This window comes from Galleria mellonella, unplaced genomic scaffold (genome assembly GCF_026898425.1).
Source record: "Galleria mellonella isolate WM207_F2 unplaced genomic scaffold, CSIRO_AGI_GalMel_v1 utg139, whole genome shotgun sequence".
Taxonomy (NCBI): Eukaryota; Metazoa; Arthropoda; class Insecta; order Lepidoptera; family Pyralidae; genus Galleria; species Galleria mellonella.
In genome coordinates, this window is record NW_026441995.1 from 8,313,024 (window position 1) to 8,337,811 (window position 24,788).

A 24,788-nucleotide genomic window follows, 5' to 3' on the forward strand; every position below is an offset into this window, starting at 1 on the left:
TGAGACTAGATTATACATTATTATTATCTGTATATTAATTAATTTTATTTCTTAAATTGTTCAAAAGAGGCAGGACCAACGCGGTCGCTAATCGCTTTTAAGTAGGTATGTAAGCTTTCAAAATATTTAGTCAAACATGAACATTTGACATAAACTCTCGTGTAATTCGGCTTTACTCTTCTTATTCACCGATATCTATATTTTGTACATTTTACTTCCAAGTGGTTTACTTATATTCACAGAACAAAACAGTACCTATATTAACACCTACCATCAATCTGATTCTACGGTCAATCCAGTAAGATTATGCTAGTACGTATGTTAGTCACCTACCTAAATATTTGTTTGATTTCAATTGTAAATTGGTTCATCTATCTTTCACAATATATTTTTTAACCTTTTTTTTTCATAACATAGTGTTTCAAGCGAATTGTGTTTCATTATATCTTTCATTCATTAGTATTATTAGTATATTCATTTTTAGGTCAAACATAAGTGAAAGCGAAATTTTCGTAAATTAACAAGAAGTGGATAATCAATTCTAGCACAGAGAAATTTGTTCTAGCTTTAAAAGAATGTCTACGACTTACTATGATTATTATGATGGCAGTAAAATATTTCTATTTGTTTCAAATAGAATTGGTCTTCCTATAGATCTTGTAAGTATCACCAGGACAAATTATTTAACCACTTAGTACAATACTTCTCCTTTCGTTTGTTATTATTATTATATGTCAAGCAATCTAAATGAATTAAACTACAAGATAGCATGTTATTTTTGTAAACAATATAAAATTAACCATGTCTGCATGTTTATTTAACTTTAAAATTGTAATTCTTACTTACTATTTTTTTAAACTGCCTGCTTTTATATTTAGAAGGAACCAAAATGGGTGGTGTGGGTTATTAAAGAGGGGCAAGAAATCAGAGCTTGTCTTGCCCGCAGAGTGAAAAAATGTACATTATTATAAATCTAACCTTAAAATTAATGAATGTATTAGTGGTAAGAAGTGAAGGTTTTTATCCAAAAAGGGATGCATATTCCTCAAAAAGGGAATTGAGCAATTTTTTTTCTAGTAGTTTGTTTTAGGTCTACAATACTTAAAAGATTTTGTAAATCCAATGATGCTTGCAAATTTGAGTTCAAACTTGAATCATATTATAAAGGGGTAAATGAGACAAAAAATATATTTGTCTTATAAATTGTAATCTAAATAATCTGTTTTGTTAACTTGAAAAACTTCATAAGTGACAATTTTTTTTTTATTAATTTACTAAAAAACCATTAAATGTTAATTCATTCCCTTATTGGAGTATACTGAAAGAGATAGAATTCCCTGTTATTTATGCTATACTGTTACTCCTCTTACTCTATAATCCATAATACCAATATAAAATTCCTTCTGTTTTGACCTGTGATTAAAGATATTTGTTTTTTATTTTTTTTATTTTAATTTTTTTTTTTTTTTTTTGTAGAAAAAGCTGCTTTGCTTGTTTACAGTGTAAACTTCATATAATGAAAAGTGTTCTATAATATAGGAAACCCTTTGGTTCTTAATTTTATTTTCCATTAGCAATCTGGTCTGACTTCATATTGGTAGATAGAATTTTCGAAAATAGTATATAACTTATGGTCCTCAATGTGGCTTTCTATATTTTTTTATAGGTGAGAGAATTTTTAAATCAGTTGAGTGTTTTTGAATGTATCCATTACAAACAAACAATCAAATTGTTCCTCTCTGCAATATTAGCCATTCATATATTAAAATACTATAAGAATAGTGCACCCTTAAAAAAAATATTTTCTAGTGTATTGTTTTGATGCCTAACACATGTCTAACCATTGACTTCCACTGCCAATATCATATATATTAATATACTTTTGTTGTAATGGTCTGATTTGATTGCCAGTTTACCTGGACTATTTAATATAACTATTTATTTTTAATTTTTATACATCATAGTTGATTTAGTTGATATGCATTGTCTTTACATTATTGTTTATCCATCTAAACTTTAAAATAATAAATGGAATAAAAGTTTTATTTATTTCGACTAAAGTTTCATTAATATGTTTGATAGCCATTGTAAAAGTTATATACACATTAAAATAAATTGATCTTTATTTAATTTTAATCTAGAATTACATAAATTATTATTATATATATATATATATATATATATATATATATATATATATATATATATATATATATTACTTACTAATTTCCATTTAATGAACTAAAGTTATATATGCAATTGGTAGAATTAAACAATTATCATGTAAGTCAGAGTATAATTTCTTACACATTTTTGTGCAAAATAGTGAAATAGTGCAAAAAAGTAAGTATTCCAGAATCATCTTGCATTTAAATAATTGTAATAAAGTACTTAATCCTCTAAATTTCATTATATAGAGTTTACACTGTATTTTTAGATTTCACCTTGTGGCACTTTAATTTATTAGTCTCATAACGTCATATTTTCCTTCCATTAGGTAAATTTTTTGATAGCACAAATAGCTGCACTATGCCTGGCCAGACTGTTTCGGAAACCATTGAAACTTGCTTCACCAGAGTTTCGTCATTCTGTGTGCCTTGTTATAGGTTTGATAATGGGATATTTCTGCTTTGGAAAGTAAGTTTAATATTTACATATTCATCTTTGCTCATAAGTATAAAAATCCTAGATTCATATTATCATAAAAAGTTACTCTCAAAGTATTCTAAGTTAAAATTAAAAATAACGAAAAAAATAATAAAATATTTTTCAATAGTAGATGCTTTATGTATGCTTATAGATATTTGTTATTACAATAATAGTTTTTTTTTTATTAAGTGGCCCTAAGTAGCAAAAATTGAAATAAAAATTAGTTTTTATTTTTTTTAAACACAATATCATTTGTCTTTCAACAATTTAATTACCTATTAAGAAAGTATACAATTGTTTATAACGCCATCTAATAATATAAAAGTCTATTTAATATTAATAGCTTCCGTAATGCAATGGTTGGTGCGTTATGACGTATATCCTTTGCAAAAATAAGGTTTTGGGCTCGATTCTTTGTCGGGCCAATTTAGAATATAAACTTTTCGGAATTCGGATATGTGTATTCTGTGTTGTGCCGCCAGATGTTTATTGCTTCGTTTCTCATAATATAAGGAATCTCAGACTGAGGTTCAGGCAATTGGTACGATTATATGACAAATATTATTATCGTTTTAGGTGAAGTAGTCAAAAATAATAATAGATGACGTTGTAGACAAATGTATATAATTAAACGGAGTTAAAAGAATTATTAGAAGATTAAAAGAATTGAATGAAAAACAAAAAGACAAAATTCAAATATCAGTAATACTTAGTGTTATGTATCAAATATTTTCTCTATATGAAGTACGATAAAGAATTTTGAATTCTTTATATTACATCACAATATTACAATGAAAAATATTTTATATATACATAAGTGTATAAAAATGTCCCTTCAATATGATTTTGTATTTTTTTATTTCATGGTGACGCTGCCGTAGAATACGATCTGTAAATAGTTCAAAATAATTTTACAGATAAATTATTCTATAATGGGAATATTGTAGTGGTTTTTTATGCACCTTAAAATAGCAAACAAGCTGACGTTCCACCTGATGGAAAGTGGTAACCGTCGCCTATAAACATGAGCACCATGGATACTATGGAGATAACAGAGTGTACTGTTTTGCCCGTGATACACTCCATGGGTTGCCAATCCTGAGTACTCAGGTGTTATTTCTCTGTACACTGTAAATTTACTGCCATATCCCACTATCTCACTCTTCAAACTGAAACACAGCCATGCAAACAACTGCTTCACGGTAGAAACACGAATGGGACAGAGGTGCCCAAGCAAACGACTTTTGTACAAAGTCTTCCTCTGGTATTTATGTGTGTATGTATTAATCGTAATAAATGAGTTTTAGTCTGGTTTTATGAAATATCGTTTCGTTCTGCCGTGGTGTTGTTGCTGTGCCATTAATAATTTATGTTAAAACTTATATTTGTCAAGATGTACCTATATCTTTAATCAATTTTTCCGCCACAGCGTTATATTACAGCAACGTCTAATGCTTTTGAATAGTTTAAATGTAGTCGAATCTCGTTTATTACAAAAGAAATAATTAGAAAATTTTTGCTAGAATTTTTCAATTTAAATTCATAACAGCTCCTCGATTTCATGGTTAAAGGGGGGGGGGGGGGGGACAATTATATATTGTCAAGTCGTCAAACCGACTTGATCATTATTTGTATATTTTAAAACAAATATTTAACTCTGAAGATATTTCAAAGGTTAAACCTGATTAAAAAGTACTCTATCTAATTTTTTATGTATTTTCATATTCATGACATACTAGCTGTCAATCATACTCGTAACGTAATAACTGGTAGCTTTGCTAAAATACATTTACAAAAAAAATACAAGTATAATCGATGTAAAGAAAAACAAAACAATATACTTATGAAATATGTGCGTTTACAGTTTTTTATTCATTATCTAAACATACCTCTTGTGTTATATATAAATGAAAAAAATAATTATTATTATACAATTTAATAAAAAAACGTATTTTTAGCGGTATATTATCTGAATCTGTAATGCTCTCTTTAATGGCTTGAACAGCTTTTTTTGTAACTTAGATTGTATAGTTATATAAAATAGTTCTATTGGAAAAGAGGAATTTTTATAATGTTGATGATGTATCAATATCAATCTGATACTGTTTTTGTAAGAACGAGCCAAAGGAAGGTCAAAATACAGCCACTGCCCTCCCCTGACCGCGTCACTCTATCCTCCTTTTCATCTTCCAACACTATTCTTGTGTTTCCTTATGATATCTAGTTGGATCATAGAGTTTTGGGATAAACACTAAATTTCCTCTGTAGTTGTCATAGATATTAACTATCAAGACTGGATTAGAAACGATTGTTAGTAATGAGTAGATTAGTCCTTATTGCTAGCAGTATAAGGTATACTCAGGTCGGGTCAATCTCAACGCGGTCTTCACTAGAAACCATCACGGTTAATTCCTGATAAAATAATTATGATGAGCCAACGGACTTAATTCTATCATCAATCACTGATGCCCCATCATCGCGTACCAATTGCGCAGGCAAGGTTACCATTCCATTTTCAATATCCAAAAACAATATGGCCTGTTACCAGTTTATACTCGTTGCATTGGATTTGTCTGACAGAGGTATCAGTGCTTGATATTAATTGTAGGTATATATAAAAACTTGTTTATGAAAAGATTTTGAAATTTGTAATTTAATATAACCTTGAAAAATCTATTTTTGTCAACTTTACAATACTCAAGTTTTATTCTTCGCTAAAAGATAGTAATAACTATTATCGTCGTAGCCTTATTATCATAATCTTTATCATTTGTTTACTTTTGTCAGAGTAAAGAGACATGTTATAAACCGTCGGCCTGTTTATTGTTTTAGTTTAGACCAAACATAACTTATACACTGAATACCAAATAATAATTATGCACTTATGTTTTTCTATAACAAAAAAAAGTACGTCATTAAGAGCGTTCATAACGAAGTAGGTTAAGCAATATCGCAATTAACTGTCAAATTTTAAAAACAATTAGACGTTTTTCCATATTTCTAATTTATTATTTAAAAAGTGCTCTGCTTGCGAGCTTTAATCATGCAATAATATTCTTGTTATGCTGTCACTGCAAAAATTGGATTTTGATGGCAAAAATGTAATTTAATTTTTTAATAGCAACGTCGTAATTCTCTATCAATCTTTAAAAATGTTAACTTATTTTTAAACATTGATTGATAGATAATTGCTATGTTATTACAATTCGGTAAGCAAGAACGCTCTTAAATTTAAGTTTTATGTATATATTTTTTTATTGATGAGGATCAAATAATACTTACATCCTCTTATGGTAATAGTATAGAATGGCGAAGCACTAGTACAAGATTACAAGGGTGAAGACAGGTTAATAGAGCTATCATGGCAAATTCACTACGAATTAACTGCAATGGTTTTCAGATAGAACCGCGTGGAAACATTAGTATATTTAAGATTATTTTTCGCAGGAGAGACTGGCCCCTTAAAAAAGGTGCATATATATGTTTAGACATGTCTTTGTTCAAAGTTGAAAGTTCTGCCCTTGATCCTGAAAGGGATTAGAGTTCCCATTACTGATAATCAATTATGATAATACAATCTCAATACGTGATCCTACTTCCTACTGATAAGTATTCATACCCAAGATTCACACATAGGATATTTTTCATTCCAATTGATATTAAAGCCAATGCATTTTAAATCTGTAATATCTTCGGAAATATTCTTTCAAATTACATATTATCAACGGCCATATTGATCTATAATAAATGAACAATGTATTTAAGGTACTTAATTGGATAAAAAATAATGCGGTTTTGCTTAAAATCACTTTGTAAATAAGCCATTTTTTCCCGTAAAATGTAAAGGATAAAAAATGGTTATTGTGGGTTATCTTTAAGAGACTAAGTGGACTTTTTGTTGACCTTTTTAAGGTGTACAATACTGCAGTACATTATTTTGTTTTATCTCGTGGGGTTCAGCCAGTGTTTGCATTGTAATCGCAAAAAGTGTTTATTTAAGACATCACATTAGAAACCTCTAAATTTATCAGAGTTTCACTACAATATTATACACGTATTATACATATAAACCTTCCTTTTGAATCACTCTATCTATTAAAAAAACTGTTCAAAAATCCGTTGCGTAGTTTTAAAGATTTAAGCATACATAGGGACGAACAGACAGCGACAGCGACTTTGTTTTATACTATGTAGTGATAGTATAAAACAAAGCATAAATAAGCATTAAGTTTTCTGGATTCTATTCTATTACACATTCTAGATATAACAAAGAATCGATCAAATCATTTTAATTATCCGATTACACATTAATTTTATATTACATATTTTAATATAAAATAATAGTTCATACTTATGGGATTATACTTTCCTTTCAGACAAGCAATACATTTATCAGTTCTGCCTATGTTAAGTTACACATTGCTCAAGACTGTACCGCAACATCTTATGGGAAAGTAAGTAAATTAGCAATTTTATCATAGGTAGGTCCTAAAATTGTACTTTCAATGAGCTATAAATTAATAATACCATTTGGTTAACGATGTTAGTCATAGGATCCTAACATGGAGTATAAAATAGAATCTTAACACGAAATAGGAAGATAATATTTATAAAATTTTCAAACATTGCAATAAAATATTTTTTACATACTAAATTTTACCCGCGACTTTGTCCGCGTGATCGGTATATGTTCACTGGCCAGAATAAAAAGTAGCCTATAACCTTCATGCCATATCGTATGTAGATGCCAAATTTCATTGTAATCGGTTAAGCCGTTATGTTGTTATAACACCTTAACGGCTATACCTTATAAGGTAACAAACAGATAAACAAACTCACTTTCACATCTATAATAGTAAGGGTTATGTTAGAATATCCTTAATAATATTTAATAATCTTATCTCTATTTTTTCAGTGTAATACTGGCTGTATCTATGTTATATTTGTCTTGTTTACATCTACACCGACAAATATACCACACTGCAGACTATACGTTAGATATTACCGGTAAGAAGGAATAATGTTATTTGTAAACTTGGAAATAGAAAAAAAAATACATTAATTAAAAAATCATTCTCCTTATAATAATGGTCCAATTCCGATATATCGTGCTCCATTGTATACAGAGCGAAGTCGAAAGTATTTCCCAAAAAAAAATTATTCGAAAAACGAAAAAAATTCTTCCATAGTAGATAGCTAGATGAGACATATAATTTTTGAACCATGTTTCTTATAGAAAAGTGGTCAGTTTCACTTATAAAACTCTTTAATAGGATGCTAATGTTTTCGATTTTAAACTGTATACACATAAAATTTAGATTCGACATTTCAAGATAATATATGTACGCTTAAGGTATTGTTAAGGTTAAGTAAATATAATATTTCCATACAAATTAAATATTACAGCAATGTTATTATATAACTGCGTAAACTGTAAATTACCATTTGAATATTAGTATATTCAAATAATAATTTACTTTTATATTTAAATTATTATTTAGTGATATAATGATCATGAAATATTCATAACAAGTACATATAATATACCTAAATATTTTTAGATAAAAAATATATTTACCTATATTTAATTTGTCGAAAATGTAAATAATAGGTAATGAGGTTTAAAACTACAAACATGTATGTTAACAATAAGGATGGCATGTTATTCATTATATAAATAGGAGGAAAATACAAATAGACAACATATTATTAAAAATGTTACGTCTTCAATTTTATCGATGCTTAATCACCATTGACATTAATTCTAAATTTTCAGGTCCTCTAATGGTGATAACACAACGAGTAACGTCATTGGCATATTCATTACAAGATAGCTTAACTAAGAAGGAAATTAATTCTAATTCAACGAGTTGTTCAACGGAAAAATCTGTGGTCGAGAAGACTCCTTCGCCTCTCGAATATTTTGCTTACACTTTGGCCTTCCAAACATTGATGTGCGGCCCTGTCGTATTCTATTCGGATTACATCAATTTTATAGAAGGCACCTGTGTTGAAGGGGTAAGACAAACTCCTCTGAATAATATGTATAATTCTTTATGAACTGTCACCCCGTACATTATTTATTTATGCCATGTATACATACCAGAACACATATATATATCAGAAGGAGACTTTGTACAAAAGTCGTTTGCTTGGATACCTCTGTCCCATTCGTGTTTCAACCGTAAAGCAGTTGTGTTTGCATGGCTGTGTTTCGGTTTCAAGGATGGGATATGGCGTGAATTTACAGGGTACAGAGAAATAATACCTGAGTCCTCAGGAATGGCAACCCATGGGGGGTATCATGGGCGAAACAGTATACTCTGTTATGTTCATGGTACTGCTTATGTCTATAGGCGACGGTTACCACTTTCCATCAGGTGGGCCAACAGCTTGTTTGCCATTCTAAGTTGTATAAAAAAAATTGCATAATTTTTATGCAGTAAGAATTTAACGGCCTACCTGATGGAAATTTATAACCGTCACATTGCTTGCAGGCGTAAACAATACCATGGACATGACAGAATATCATATAATCCATACTCATATAATAAAGTTCTAATATTTTTTAGAATTTCTGTTAGTCTGTATATTTATTCTGGCATTATGCAAAAACTACTACACCTAATTCAGTGTATTCCCAATAGTAGAATTTAATTATGAAACCGTAATAAGTATACGAATATACATATATACATTTACATATGTATATTAGTATACTGATTACGGTAACATAACGGTAACTACATACGATACATTTATTGTTTATAAAAGATAGGTATAAATTAAACAAGTAGTCAATGTCGGCATAGATACTGTAAGCGCGGTGATTGATCGTCACTTGCAAACATATTGGTATCAATTTACTCATGGGCGAATTGTGTTTGTCAAGTGCACGTAATGATTGCTTTATTGTGTATCTGTATATCTATTATTATACTCGTAGAACAGAAATATAACTAGCGGGTGTATATTACGAGTAAAAATACATGTGATTGGTAGTTTAGCTCCGCAACAGTTATCGATAATCTATTTATCTTCACATCAAGTGTCCTTGCAGGGTAGGCAGAGAGAATATTTTAATAATTTCTATTTTCATTCTAAGTCAAATTCTAATTTATAATTTAAAATCATTAGTATGCACTTTTTTTCCTTACTAATTTGTAATATAACTATTTAGTTATACATGATCCTACTGCTATTATAAACTATATATATATATATATTCTCTATAATGTATAACACACGTACGTAAACACTGAATTTGAATGACATGATTTTTGGCACGCGGCTAAATTTACATATATGCAAACTTAACATATAGAACACCTTATATATGAAAGTCGCGGGATATAGCTAGTATGTATGTATAGTAGATATGCTGATTAAAATCTAAGGTGGCATTAAAATATACCTTTTTAAAAAGCTGGCAGTACACTTGCAATTCCACTTTGAACTTACCAAACAAGTGTACTGCATGCTCGTTTGCCCTATGTTATAAAAAAAAATCGCGCGATAAATTTTACAGTGCCCTACCCTTATCCCTCACCCCTGACTCTACCCTACCGTACCCTTAGTCGAATTATATTTTAGGTAATTTATGACAATAATATTTATTAGGTTGGAAAGGATAAAAGTAGTACGGAACCTTCACCTCGTCGAGCTGTAATATACAAGGTGGGAGGATCCGTGGCTGCTGCAGTGCTCTACCTGACGCTGGCGAAGAAATACCCATTAACAGTATTAGAAGGTATGTATCTTATGAAAATTTTCCATAAAATATAAAGCAAATATTTTTTTTATACGACTTAGAATGGCAAACAAGTTGACGGCCCACCTGATGGAAAATTGTAACCGTCGCCTATAGACATGAGCAGTACCATGGACATAACAGACTATACTGTTTCGCCCATGATACCCCCCATGCGTTGCCATTCCTGAGAACTCAGATATTATTCCTCTGTACCCTGTAAATTCACTGCCATATCCCACCCTACAAACCAAAACACAGCCATGCAAACACAACTGCTTTACGGTTGAAACACGAATGGGACAGAGGTACCCAAGCAATCGACTTTTGTACAAAGTCTCCCTCTGTTGCCGTAGAGAGCTGGCAGTTCATAATAGAAAATGGAAATCCAAATCATTGATATTCCATTAAGAGAGTTTTCCATCTGAAACTATTATTTTTTTAAAGACTAAACTTGAAAGACGAAAAAAAATTGACCCCTTTATTTATTTTTAAATAATTTAAATTATTTAACTTTAAAAAGCAATACTTAATACGATTGCCGTTTGTTTTACAGAGCTAACCGATCCAACTTCTGAGGTGTCTCGGTCGTGGTCCGCAGTGTATTTGCTGTGGTATGCATACTTGTCGACTTTAGTAGTTCGCTGCAAATACTACCACGCGTGGCTGCTCTCCGAGGCCATCTGTAACAACTCCGGCATGGGCTTCAATGGCTACGATAACGACGGCACACCCAAATGGGACAAAATGTCCAATATTGATGTGTTTGGATTTGAGGTGTGTATAATGTCCGTATTACAGTACAATTTTTAGATAAAAGTTGCATAAAAGCGTAATATGTATGAGAATAAAATTACTAGGTAGTGGGTACAGTGATTTAAGATTTTTCGTGTAAGGTTCAGATACGCCTGGTATCTGGGTGTTTACTATTTGGCGTATGGTATGCTTGATTGCCATCCAAGTTTTTCAGTTTAATGTGTTCTATCATTTAGAAACAGAATTTTAGCAACGCTGAGATTTGAATTCGGAAAGTTGTAATTTATACTTATAATAAATCTGTAGAGAGGTTAATTCTGTACATGAAATATATTTCCAAAATAACTATCAGGGGGTGATTAGTGATCGATACTGATGCCAAAAATGCAATCAGTAAAAATTTTGTCTGTCTGTTCGTTATAGAAACAAAAACTACTCAACAGATTTTAACGAAACTTGGTACAATTAATCTTCATACTCCTGGGCAGGTTATAGTATACTTTTCATCACGCTACGATCAATAGGAGCAGAGCAGTGAAGGGAAATGTTGGGAAAACGGGATAAGTTACTACATTTTTAAGCTGCCGTCGCATGTGCAGCCTTAATGGCCACTTTTTAAAAAGTAAAAATGTCCACCCGTGCGAAGCTGGGACGGGCCGCTAGTTACAAATATTTTTGAGTCTTGGTAGTACGTCACTAGTGTACGATTCTCTCTAAAATATACATATTTAATTAATTCCTTGTGTAATTTGTTTACGAATGAGTTACTCATGTTACAGCATAACACTTCATCGTGGTGCTGTATTTTAATTACGTATGTTTGGCGAAACGTATAACCTAAACAGTTTGATGGATTTAAATAATTGAGATGTCGTTATATCCTCTCTTATAAATAGTATAAAAAAAACATAGCAACTATAAACAGACAATAACTTGGGAAAATTGTCAGCCGAATTTATTTCACTTTTTCCAAACCCCAAATGCGTTGTAATATGTTTTCAAACGTGCTTACACAGTTGGCGCAAAACTTCCGTACGGCAGTAGCGAGTTGGAACAAAAACACTAACGCATGGCTACGCGGCGTGGCATACTCGCGCGGCGGGGCTGCTTTTCGTACAGCGCGGGTATACATGCTATCCGCTGTGTGGCACGGTTTCTACCCTGGCTACTACATGACCTTCTTCGCCGGTGGAATCTTCACGGTCGCCGCCAGGAACGTACGTATGGCCCTCAGTTCACCTTAGCGTGACACTTCATGCTCTCTGCTAAATATTCTGTATGTAATTATTAAATTGTAAAATAAAAGAACAAAGTAATGTTTTCATGATGAGAGCTGAATATTGAAACCGGCAAAGAAAGAGAAGGAATCTTATTAATATAATAAAATTGTGACTAAAAAATGTTTGTACATAGATATTTAGGAAAAATTATATGAGGGGTCTTAATAAGACCAATAAAAGCCAAAATATTTTTGTTTTTCAAATTTTGTTTGTTTGTTCCAGCACCACGCAAAAATTACTACACTAAATTGGATGTAGTTTTCATTTTTATGTTTCTAAAGGTCCAACTTAAAATTTGATATACACTATCTGGAAGTGATAAATTTAAGTGGTTTTCTTATTTCTGAAATTCACGTGTATGTAGTAGCGGGCAAAAAGATAGTCTAAGATAAAACAACTAATAAACTCAGTATAAAAAAAAAAAATACTGACGTGAAGAAGAAGGCTCTCCATTTCACACTTTTTTTTCGAACATTTAACCGAATAGTCTCTTATTAATCTCGTATTCTCATACTTTATTCAGAAAGTTTGTTTTTAGTAAATTGTAGATACAACTATGGACATATTTTTATAATGTAATAGTATTAGAATGTGATTAGAAAGAAATAATATTTAGATTTGCCAATTTTAAGTCTTCTATAATAGTCTATTGGGATTTTTACATTACTAGATGTAAAAATCCCAATAGACTTATCTTTATTAAAAAATAAATTATCGTATGCTAGTAACATAAAAATTCTGACTTATTTATGCAGGTACGAACAGTGGTCCGCCCCATGTTCCTGGAAAGTCGCCCTAAGAAGATTTTCTATGATCTACTCACATTCATAACAACACGTGTTGCAATGACGTATGCCACGGTGCCATTTATTCTTCTACATCTTGGACCTAGTCTCGCTTTCTATGGGTATGGTTTTATTTTTTGTTCTTGTACACTTATTTTACTGTACAAACAATAGGGTTCTACATATTATCTATATCTACTTTTTCTGTTAACATAATAGTCCACACTTTCGCGATTTTGTTTTTGTAAGTACCTTTCCAAAAGGAAAAAAATCAATTTCATCCAAAGGACCGGGATTTTGAAGTTTTCTTCGAACATCGGCCATTTAGATTACAACAGCCTTATATTCACAACAATAAATTACTTTTGACTCTTGTGGAATTACAATCGTGAACAAAAATATTTTTACCCCACTAGTACTTAAAGAAAAGGAAGAAAATAAAAAGAAGGTAATGTCATTTAATTTATACTTGTATCATTATGTAGCTTATACCAGTGCTTATAGGTTACATGGTATTTAAAACATTAAATTTATCTTTTGAACTATATGTTATTGATCAATAAAATGTAAGTAAATATAAATGAAAGTATAAGTATGACTGTTTTAAACTATTAAAACTTGCAGAATTTGACTATCGAATATTTTATCTATGTCATTTTGAAAAATCTTTTGTAAAAATTAATTACTATATTATATTGTTTCAGGAAACTGTATTATTCATTGCATTTCATTGCCTTAGGTGCAATGCTACTGCCATCGTCGAAAAGGCGCTCTCCTAGTGCCGCACAATCAAACCATGAGCTTCCACAATTATCTTCCAAATCAAACAAAGATAATTTTTCTATACATGAAATGAATGGAGATAGCAATGGTAATCTGAAAATATCTTAATTGTGTATTACATTACGTTATTGTATAAGAAAAATATTTTTAACACACAAGTTGGAGGTGTATTGATATCTGCAATCTTTTTAAGTTAACGGGTGCCTACCCCATTTCTACTCACTTTCAACATAATTGATTTTCGAACTATTGTCGCCATATTATTATAATTCATTCCTTTTTTCCTCGTAAACGAATATGCATTTGATAACTTAAAATTTAAATCAAAAAGCACAAAGAATAAATTATAAATGTTATGTTTAGGAAAATAAAACCTTGGTTATTTTAGTAAAAAAAAAAAAAGAATAGCAGTTAAACACTCCTTTCATTATGTCCAGTAAGTGAGCACATTCCATATGGAAATTAAGAAAACTTGAAACAAAACGTAACTCTTGGAATGAATTGAAACATTCCAATTTTACACATTTTGATATTAATGAGTGCTTGTTTTACCGGCGTAATATTCATAGACCAGTATTATATATTTATATAAACACAAGTATTTTAGCGTTTGCTATAACCATTTTGTCTTTATACCAGTTTAAAAAAATCTTAAATAGTTAAACTATTTAAGATTTTTTTTACACCCTTTCCTACAAATGTTCATTGATTATCTTCAAATTGAAGGTACATTAGAAAAAGATATTTATATAGCCATTGCAAAATATCTCGTAATGTCAGACCCGTTAGGCCTGTGTAAATACCTTTAACTCGTTAAATTACATATGAAAGAGCACTTAAGAGTTGCGTAGGCGATGAACATTTGTCCGCCGAGGATAAAATTTTCCCTTTTGTGCAGCTAACATTGTAATCTGTGCACTAGCGCGGACATATGTATGTCGTAGCATGCATGTGTTCTATTATGACAGATAAAAATATACGGCGATGATCGTCCGTTGTTTACATTAGGCCTTTATTGTGATGAATTTTTACATTTTTTTATCGCAGAATAAGAAAAAATATACATTATTCACGAAAAGCCTTATACCTATCTTCCAATTGTGCATCGCGGCGTTAATCGCGGTAGTAAAAACAAACATGGTCTGCCCGATCATACATAGTTACCGTAGTCTAACACATGGACATAAAGTTTCAAAGCTTCAGCCAGTGACCAATCTTAGTAATGCATGCTGTTTGCATTACGAATTTATTTGTATATTTTAAAGACTTAGGTATGTGGCATAGTAGTGCTTACATTATGTGAATGAAATCGCATTTTGGGTTCTGTTTTCGGTTGTGCTATTTTAAGAAATTATTTTTTGTAAACACAAAATACTTTTATATCGTGAGATTGCTTACTGGCTGTACAAGGCTTTATAATAATATATATATTTTTTTGTTTTTTTTTTATGTTAATGATCAGTATTTAATATATTTTTAGATGCTATAGTTTACAGTTAACAGTTATTATTATTATTAAATGTCTGTATTACATAGAGCCTATATTTAGGCAAAGCGTATGTTGAGAATCTAAGATGCAGATACTGCAGCGTAGCATAATATAAAATGACAGAGCTTAGAAATCAATGCACATAAATGGTACATTTCTACAAATAACATGTATCTGCTCATAGTATTTGATAAGCGTCTATTTTTTGGTTGATTCATGAAAATAAACTCAAAAAGAAAATTTTGCATGAAACAATAAAAAAACAAATATACAAGCGTCGCAGTGAGACACGTTGCTTGCGTTCTCAGCATATTCTTAGCCTTATACTTAACATCCTTTAGTATTTGACAGTATTACTTGATTCGACCATCCACTGAGCAAACTGTAGAAGATTTTCATTTAATAACAAACCGACTATATCATAGATACATAATGTATTGTTTAATACAACATTGTGATTTTTAATATGTTACCATTTGGTAACAATTTTGTCAGTATATAATTGATATATTATTTATGGTTGGATTAAGATACTGAGTAAATTATTCGCATGTAACATTTTATCTAATAAAAATAGTGTCGACATTATCACATATCATAAAAATGTAAAGAAATATGATAAAATCAGTTTTGTTATTAAATTATAGTTTAACATAAAAATAAGACATCTCGAACAACTTTCTAGTTATAACGCACAAAAACTAACGTATCATTTAAGTTTATATTTTAAGGTGCATCCAGGTTTCAGTTGATTTGACAAAATTATGATGTTTTATAATTTACAATAACAAAGAATTAACATCCTACTGCTGGACAAAATACTCCATAAGAGGAAAGTAGCCTACTAATAGCAATCTGGGGAAGCGGCTTGGGATATTGCTTCGAGATTTTCTCTTGTACTTGTGTATCACTTGTCAAATGGGAGTAGAAAAGGAGTGATGACACATTTCCTACTTTATCAACAAAACGGGGGTCAGTTACCAACGAAATTGGCGAATTGAATATTCTCTTGGTTAATTATTAGAAAAATGTAAATAGTTTAGAAAAAAAAAAAAAATAGAAACTTCTTAGAAATACAGAATTTTAGACAAGTAACATCCGTTAGTAACAAGTGAGAGTAATATCCCAATTTTCTCAATGGACTAAATCACTTTACAGTGATATTAAGGCAATTTTTATGCTTGCTAATTTAATTAATTGTTATTGTAGATATAATGACACTAATGATTTAAAACACTATTCAAACGCAACCCTAAAACGTTTTTCCCTATTTATTTTATTTACATATTATGTAACAAGGGTAGGTACGAGTCGGTAAATTAAGTGCCTGTTCTACGAGTTGCAAATAAATTCTCTGATAAAAAAAATGTTGATCCTATGTGGGCTTTTGTAATTTTTATGTTTAATTTTCCGATTTATGTATTACAAATTGTTTAGTTGATACATTTTTACCCAGTGGAGTTTTATAGGGTTAAAATGTATTATGCAAACAAGTTAATATCATTTGTCAAGAGGTGGTATGCTTTTAATCTAAAAAAAAAAAAAACTTATTAACAAGAACTATTCTGTTGAATCGTGGTAGAAACATGTACAAGATATCATGGCGGACGATATACCCAAATTATATAATTACCTAAGCATACTTTTATACTCCTAAGAAGATCAGACAATTCTAGTTTCATATCTATACTTTGAATTCATATATAAACTTTGTTATATAAAAGTATTACTAATATACAATAAAGTGAAATAAGTAAAAATTTTAGACATGATTACATATTTGTTGATAATACAAAGTAATTACTAAGAGCCTATTTTTTCGTAATCGTAACCATAAATGAAAATATTTTTGAATAACATAATTGTGAAAAGATTAACCATATACATTATAAAATATTTCTACTAATAAGAAACCTAGAAAATGCATCAAAGTACCTGATTTGAAAATTTTAATGTTTATTATTGTTGTATACAAATGATTATCATAATTATTTGCATTTTCCTTCAAAGTTACCAAAATGACACCTGTATCAAACTGATACCCACCTAAAGCCTATTATAACAAATTAAACAGAATCTAAATCTCTTCCAATATAATTTCTATGTAATTATATAGATATTTTCCTCTGTGTAGATAGATATTCTAAAATCTCTAAACTGCTTTAAACCCGCCCTTATGCACACCTACCCTCTTTTCCCCCCTCTTGAAATTGTTTTTTTTTTTTTTTTTTATTTTAAAATAGCGAAAGTGCCATTCGTTTTATAGATAGCAATTATTATTTATGAACTCCAGATTGGCAGTTTAAAATCCATAAAAATTAAATTATATTTCGACTCCTCGTCTAGTTAGGACGTATAATGTGTAGTTAGCTGCTATAGTCTACACTATGATACATCACAGTTGATATTTTATCTGAAGAAATGTTAAAAAAAAAATGTAATACACACGTTATGTCAATCTCATATTTGCATAAAACAGTCATCTTAATAAATTTTAAATTGTGTGTAAAGTTATAATTGATTGGATAATTAAGAAAAAAATACATGCTAAGATTGTTACTGTATATGAAAGTATAAATATGTATATTAAATAATTAAATTTCTATTTTTACTGAGATGACAAATTAATAAATAAAAATATGTACACGAGTAGACAATCGAAAAGGATAGTTGATTCCAGTGTGTGGGCATGGAATTTAAAAGTAGAAACTATAAAGAAGGAGTTTGAAAACTTAATCATGAAAACGGGTTTTGTTGTTATATTACTAATTTATACTTTAATATATACTTTGAGTATCAATTTTTTTACTTTATAATAACCATCTAATTCTAGCTAAATATCGAAAAACATTTGCCAGCATTATAATAAGAATAGACTGGGTAAACGTAACACTCGTGTACTTTATGATATACTTCACAGTGTGACCAAAATGCATTCTTCTTCCCTTTAGATTCTGCATAGGTTAAAAAAGTTGTCATAAAATACGCATTTAATACATAATTTTACGAGATGAGATACCGTACACGACACTTGTGCGGCGTAAACGAGTCACATCTTGTCACTGCGGTGTCTGTTGCTTGCGAGCTTAATTTAGCTATTAATTAATAGGAAACCGTCAACATGCCAATTGTTATTATTATTGAAATTACGGAAATGTCAGTTCTACTTGGATTGATTCTTATGGATACATTATTATTTTCGAAAGGGTTTGGTATGGATAGCAAGTTATAACATGTGAAATATTTACCTCGTCTATCTATTATTATTACATGTTGTTTGGTTGTGCCTTAAATAGCTAATTTTTACATGAGTGATGGAAATAAAACTACTCAAATGCATAATAAACAGGCACTTTCTTAACCTTACAGTTTCAATTTGCAAAACTATTTATTTTCTGTTATTCTTTATTACAATAATATAATGGTTTTATGGTTGTAATACCTATTTATCTAATTATTGCTTGAACCCGATTATTTAATAGTTTACATTTTTAATTTATTGTATATTATTTTGTTAGAGCAGAGGTCTGTTTTAGTTACATTATCAGATGTAGGTACTATGGTTATGTCATACTAAAATGTCAATGGTTTCTATGTATCAACTTGGCTAATAATGATGCCAAAGTAGGGATATAATTATAAATTAACAAAGTATAATAGTAAATATTATGTAACTTTTTAAACTGATAAATTTAGGATGAGAGGAAAGATATTACCTCAATATGGAATTGTATAATTTTGTTAACATTTAAGTAATATAAGTATTTTACATGGTTGCAAATAAATTTACATATATTTTAATATATTTTTGGATGGTTTCATTAGTGTACTATAATACACAAAAACTTTTACCTATGACAGTTTATAAGTGGATACCTTTGAAATAGGTATTTTAGATCATCTATTACTGTTATTCATGTATGGCATAGACTAAACTGAAACCACATATTTTGCAATTTTGAACAAATTTTACAAGATTGACAAAGATAGGTCATATTTTAATTAAATTATCTCGTTAATTCTTATAATCAGTTTCAGCATAGACTAACATTTAGTTTAGATTTGGCAAATGATGTGGAAAAATACCCATTACCCATTTTTTAAATTACTAAATATTTGAAATCACAATAGATACAATGTTTCAAACAATGTTTTCAAGAAATGACACTGTATTTTATATAAAATTATATGCAATTCTTGAAAAAATTAAAAAAAAAAAACTAATTCATAAAAGGTTTTTTTTTTAATTGCTTCTGTGTAAATTATTCTTCTAATATGTTTCTGAGTAATGTTAGATTATAGGTACAATATAGAAAAAAAAAGCTTAATTTCAGTTATATAATATTTCAATATACAATTAATATTATTTATTACTTTTTACTTGTTCTTATATGAACAAAGGCTTGCCTTATGCAGTAGAGTGCACCAGGTAGGTCATTTGTTTCTTTGAATTTCTTTTGCACTTCTTTAAATATAGGTAACTTAGGTGTAACATTTAGTACTGAAACAAAAAAAAATATATAATCATTATTATTAAAGGAAAAATAATATACACATAATATTCTATTCAGATTGGTTCTTAATTCATAATTTTCAGGTATAATTGTGTGTCATGTATTAAAATGGACCAGGGCCATATTTTGTTCTGAAATATTTAGAGTCAACAGAGAACAAATTATACATAGAAATAATATAAAAAAATACAGCTAAAATCTATAGATAATGGTTACCACTTTCCATCAAGTGGGCCATCTGCTTGTGTACCATTCCAGGTTACATAATAAGAAAGACTTAGTAAGTTCTAAATTAATCTGATATAAAAAGCATGTTTGTCACAAAGAAGAGGCATCAGCAATCATAACATTTAGAGATAACAGGAGTATAAAAAGCAGTGTAATAAGATTATATAAAAAATTATACAATCTTACTATACTCACTTGACTTTATTGGACTTGAAACAAGTTATGAACAAATTAAGTACTTGAAAAGTCATATCCTGCTACTTTTCAACCACATACTTACAATCATAATTTCCTGATTTAGAATCACGTGATAAACTTAAGGAATAATTATCAGAATCCTTTTTGTTTTCAGTAAAGAATTGTATAAAAATTACTAGTTTCTCAGTGCTTCTGGACTCAATGGTATAATACATCTTTAGAAACTTTTTATAATACTTCTTAGCCATCAAAAATGCTTCATGTGTTTCTTTTATTTCTTGAGAAAGAAGTTTTTGATCTGTAAACAGTATAAATTTTTTTTGATAAATAACAATAACTGTAATGTTATGAATATAACATAACATGATAACATGCATTAATTTGTAGAAAATTAACATTTTGCAATATTTCAAAAATAGATATGTGATTATAATATTTGTTATAAATATGTAATTGGATTTAAAAATAATGTACATACAATGTTAATTATTGATAATGCTGAAAACAATGTTAAAAATGATCAATATGTTGTGAGTGTACTCTATAACAAATAATCAGTGTGTTTTTTTGTATTTATTAATATTTGTCTTACCTTGTTTACATTGTTCATAACGTGTCTGACGTCGTGCAATTTCTTCCAATTTTACCTCAATATCTTGCCGAAGTTGTTTATTTTTATCTATGAGATTTTTAAGTTCATCGTCATCGTGATGTTGAGCCATATTCACATTGTAATTATAAGTTGGACTTTTAAACCCATCATCAAGAAGCTTGATGATATGCTCATTCATATTATTAACTTTCAAATTAAATTCAGAAAAATTTTCTTTCTCAATATCATGTAAATCAAACTGGAAGTTCCAGACATCCTCTATAACGCTCATTATTGATAAATAAACTGGCAGGCACTATTTATTTAAATAAAATCCGATAATAACATTAAAACAACTGTATTTGTTGACTACAAGTAACGATTTTCTGAATTTAAATTGTTTTGATTTTGAAATATGAAGGAGTGTCGCAACCAAACTGTCAATGTCATACATGACACTATTCTACACCATCTATGTACAGAAATTTTAGATAAAAAATAATTTATGGTTAGAAATTGGAAAAAGCATTTACACCACAATACACACTTTCATCAATTAAATAATATTTTTAAGGATCATAATGGAATGGTAACACCCACTGCGTAAATACGCTGGCGGGCTACTAAGACTCTAATAAGGGGTGATAAATAAGTATCACAGTAATGACTGAGCATGTGAGACTGAAACGCACACCAAAACTCACACGTTCACTTTATGTGTTTGTAACATACAGAGTGACCGTCACGGTTAATTATTTATTGACTGCTCTCGTTTCTAATTACCCCGATCTAGGTGTATATGAAAATGAATACATTTTTGGAAGATTTTAAGAAAATCAGATATTCATTTCAAGAAAACTAAGTGATGTAGTTAACATCAAATACCCAAATTTTAAAGATTATGTTCCCGGATTGTATGCCGAATCATCAAATGTTACTTTAATAGATTAATATGAAAAAAATTAATCCAAATTTTAATTTGTTCTTATTCACCTCATTTTACAGTCTTTGGTTTCGATCTGTCAATGTCAAGTTGTTGTCAATTTATTGTATTTTTAGTAGTTAATCTTTTTTTGTATTCTAAAATATTATATTACCCTTAAATGTGGAAAGTATTTCAATATTTTGTTATGCAGAAATCAAACCCTCTTATAATAGAAGATATATAATGTATTTAATTGTTAACCCATGAAACAAAGAAGAAACATACGACGTTAATAAATGGGACTACTATTAATATCAGGTACTGTTTTATTAGTGAAGCGAAATATTTTTGCTTAATATACAGGAAATCATAGTTAATAATTACACGTCTTTATATATTTCAGATTTTAAAGAGTATTTACGGAAGATCGCTACAGAATCGCTTTCTTATCATTATGTTTTATAGCATTTACAATGAAAAACTGACTGCAACAACTAAGAGTGTTCGTGTAATTGATAAGAACTTTAACTTTTTAGAGATCTTTCAGTATATTTTGTCCAATGGGCCATTGTCTCAGTTGTTTCAAGAATCAAGCTAATGCAGATATTACAACATCTCAAAGGAAGAAAGATGGTGAATATAACATTTTTATAAATATTTTATTGAAAATTTTTAACATTTTTCATAATATTAAGTAAGGAGGTATTAATGCAATGCTTATCATTATTTTCAGAGATGACAGAAATTGTCACTACAAACCAAGTGCCTGCTGTCATGGTATCAGATTATCCTCAAGAAGAACCACTTCTTCGTGATAATGAAAATAGTATTACTTGTTATAGAAACAGCACCAATTTACAAAATACCAACACGGTAACTTCATTTGGGGAGCCTTGTTCAACAGAGGTAAACAATTTGCATAAAACACAAGCAAGTTGTGAAAAAACTCCTAAATTATTTTATCAAAAGTTACCATCAATACCACGTACAATGTCATCACTAGGTTCAAGTGATCTAAGAATATCTGAAAACAAGATACATCAATTATTTGACCAATATAAGGATTCATTAGAAGATACAATATTAGCTGAAGGTATTGAGAATCTATGTAATGATTTACAATTGAACCCTGATGATTTTAAAGTTTTAGTACTTGCTTGGAAGTTAAATGCTAGTCAAATGTGTAGATTTACAAAGTTTGAATTTGTACAGGGGCTGAAGGATATGAAAACTGATTCTATCAAAGGTATACAGCAGAAATTAAATGAAATAACTAGTGAATTAAAAACAGATTCTGAGCATTTCAAAGATTTATATAGATTCACTTTTAAATTTGGCCTAGATGTAAGTACAGGCCAGCGCATACTGCCAACAGACATTGCTATTGTCCTCTGGCGCCTAGTTTTTACTAATAATGAACCTCCAATACTAGATAGATGGTTGGGTTATCTAGAAAAAAATAATCACATAAGAGGTATTCCGAAGGATACATGGTATATGTTTTTGAACTTTTGTGAGTTTGTAGGGAATGATCTCAGTACCTATGATGATACAGAGGCTTGGCCTAGCCTTTTTGATGATTTTGTGGAATATGAAAATGATCAAATGAACCAGAATGTAACAAAAAATGACATAAAGATACAGGATTAAAATTCTATGTTTGCCAAATTTTAACTATTTTAGGTACTTAAATAAAGATATTGAGACTGATAATCCATTAAAAATGTCTTATAATATGGTTATTCCTGTGTCATAAAGTGGTGTAAGAGTAAGATAAAGGATGTTTTAATATTACAATGAGCAAAAAGAATATGAATGCAGTGCATGTAGGAGGTACTAATGAGATTCAAAATGATTTAATGTATATATATATATGTGTTAAAATTAATTAATTGCAGAAGTATTTGTACTTTTGTGTCTAGTTATAGACTTAAGAATAAACATTCCAGGAATGGAATTAGCCAAAATCTGTATATAATTATAAATATCTTTGCAATTTTGGTTGCTTAAAATATTAAATTATAATGATGTACCATAATTATGTAATTTTTTTTCTTGCTGCCACCATCATTTAGATGTTGCACCAACTGAAAATTGTCAAAGCTAAAAATATAGAATTATAGAATTTAATCCATATAAAGTTTTTATTTATTAAAAAAAATTGCATCACAGTCTGTACATTTGTACTTAACATTAAATATTTTTTTATTGATTACACATTGTATTTCTCAATTACTTTCTGCCTCCTTTGCCTAGGCGTCATATAAAAACTACTGGATTGATTTTAATAAAACTTACATATGTATACTCATATGAGTTTTGAAAATTTATGCCAAATGTTGCAATGTTCGTTTGAATGGCACTAGGTTATTGCAAGGTTGCAATAAACACGCTAAATACCAAAATCGCACGCCACTCTGGTTGTCATCCAATGTAAGCATGAGCAATGAGTCTGTATCTATCATCACAGATTACATTTTATTAGTTTTTTTTTTAATGAAAATATAATGATGGTACTAGGTAAACGATAGGCGAGGATAAAACGAGTCAGTTAATTCATCGCAGCAAATATTACTGACCTTTCTTCCCAAACGTACGTCAAGGATTGTATTGTCAGGTGCAAGCGAAGTTACCATTCTATTCTTATAAGCCAACTTTTGCGACTTCATCCTCGTATATCATCTTCATGGACCCACTTATATCCTACCAGCGTATACAGAAAGCAAATGCAGGTTATATTTCCATTATTACGCATTAAAAATCCGTCACATCACACTTGCCACAGGTAAGTACATGGCTAAAACAAAGTTATATTCCACGGAAAATAGTCTCGTTAATC

General features: G+C 29.6%; 3 protein-coding genes across 4 annotated transcripts; 2 read left to right on the forward strand and 1 right to left on the reverse strand.

The window, feature by feature from the left end:
* The first annotated feature begins 42 nt into the window (after positions 1 to 42).
* Positions 43 to 19,297, forward strand: LOC113511055 (lysophospholipid acyltransferase 6). 2 transcript variants are annotated; one of them, XM_031909530.2, is made up of 11 exons: positions 43 to 105; positions 485 to 659; positions 2,498 to 2,637; positions 7,026 to 7,103; positions 7,565 to 7,656; positions 8,426 to 8,667; positions 10,270 to 10,399; positions 10,956 to 11,176; positions 12,172 to 12,372; positions 13,191 to 13,342; positions 13,925 to 19,297. In XM_031909530.2, the coding sequence occupies exons 2-11, from the start codon at positions 576 to 578 to the stop codon at positions 14,109 to 14,111; spliced, it is 1,527 nt and encodes a 508-aa protein (XP_031765390.1). In that variant the 5' UTR covers positions 43 to 105; positions 485 to 575; the 3' UTR covers positions 14,112 to 19,297. The 2 variants fall into 2 exon arrangements, with proteins under 2 accessions (XP_031765390.1, XP_026750436.1); XM_026894635.3 differs by lacking the exon at positions 43 to 105 and adding an exon at positions 118 to 312.
* LOC113512947 (uncharacterized) lies at positions 18,781 to 21,720 on the reverse strand. Its single transcript, XM_026896920.3, has 3 exons — positions 21,025 to 21,720; positions 20,515 to 20,730; positions 18,781 to 19,993 (listed from the first exon to the last, which is right to left on the reverse strand). The coding sequence occupies exons 1-3, from the start codon at positions 21,314 to 21,316 to the stop codon at positions 19,863 to 19,865; spliced, it is 639 nt and encodes a 212-aa protein (XP_026752721.2). The 5' UTR covers positions 21,317 to 21,720; the 3' UTR covers positions 18,781 to 19,862.
* A 337-nt stretch (positions 21,721 to 22,057) lies between these two features.
* LOC113511607 (DCN1-like protein 3) lies at positions 22,058 to 23,987 on the forward strand. The gene is made up of 3 exons (XM_026895266.3): positions 22,058 to 22,267; positions 22,353 to 22,582; positions 22,683 to 23,987. Exons 2-3 carry the CDS (start codon positions 22,510 to 22,512, stop codon positions 23,597 to 23,599), a joined length of 990 nt encoding a protein of 329 aa, XP_026751067.2. The 5' UTR covers positions 22,058 to 22,267; positions 22,353 to 22,509; the 3' UTR covers positions 23,600 to 23,987.
* Positions 23,988 to 24,788: the final 801 nt, after the last annotated feature.

Bases quoted from the DNA above. Each gene is read 5' to 3' on its own strand.
- LOC113511055 (XM_031909530.2), top strand. From the start codon at position 576: ATGTCTACGACTTACTATGATTATTATGATGGCAGTAAAATATTTCTA. The intron at 8,668-10,269 runs GTAAGACAAACT...AATATTTATTAG, and splicing joins AAGGCACCTGTGTTGAAGGG to GTTGGAAAGGATAAAAGTAG. The intron at 10,400-10,955 runs GTATGTATCTTA...TTTGTTTTACAG, and splicing joins CCCATTAACAGTATTAGAAG to AGCTAACCGATCCAACTTCT.
- LOC113511607 (XM_026895266.3), top strand. From the start codon at position 22,510: ATGGGCCATTGTCTCAGTTGTTTCAAGAATCAAGCTAATGCAGATATT. The intron at 22,583-22,682 runs GTGAATATAACA...CATTATTTTCAG, and splicing joins ATCTCAAAGGAAGAAAGATG to AGATGACAGAAATTGTCACT.
- LOC113512947 (XM_026896920.3), bottom strand. From the start codon at position 21,316: ATGAGCGTTATAGAGGATGTCTGGAACTTCCAGTTTGATTTACATGAT. The intron at 20,731-21,024 runs GTAAGACAAATA...TACTGTTTACAG, and splicing joins TTATGAACAATGTAAACAAG to ATCAAAAACTTCTTTCTCAA. The intron at 19,994-20,514 runs GTAAGTATGTGG...TTTTTGTTTCAG, and splicing joins TAAATCAGGAAATTATGATT to TACTAAATGTTACACCTAAG.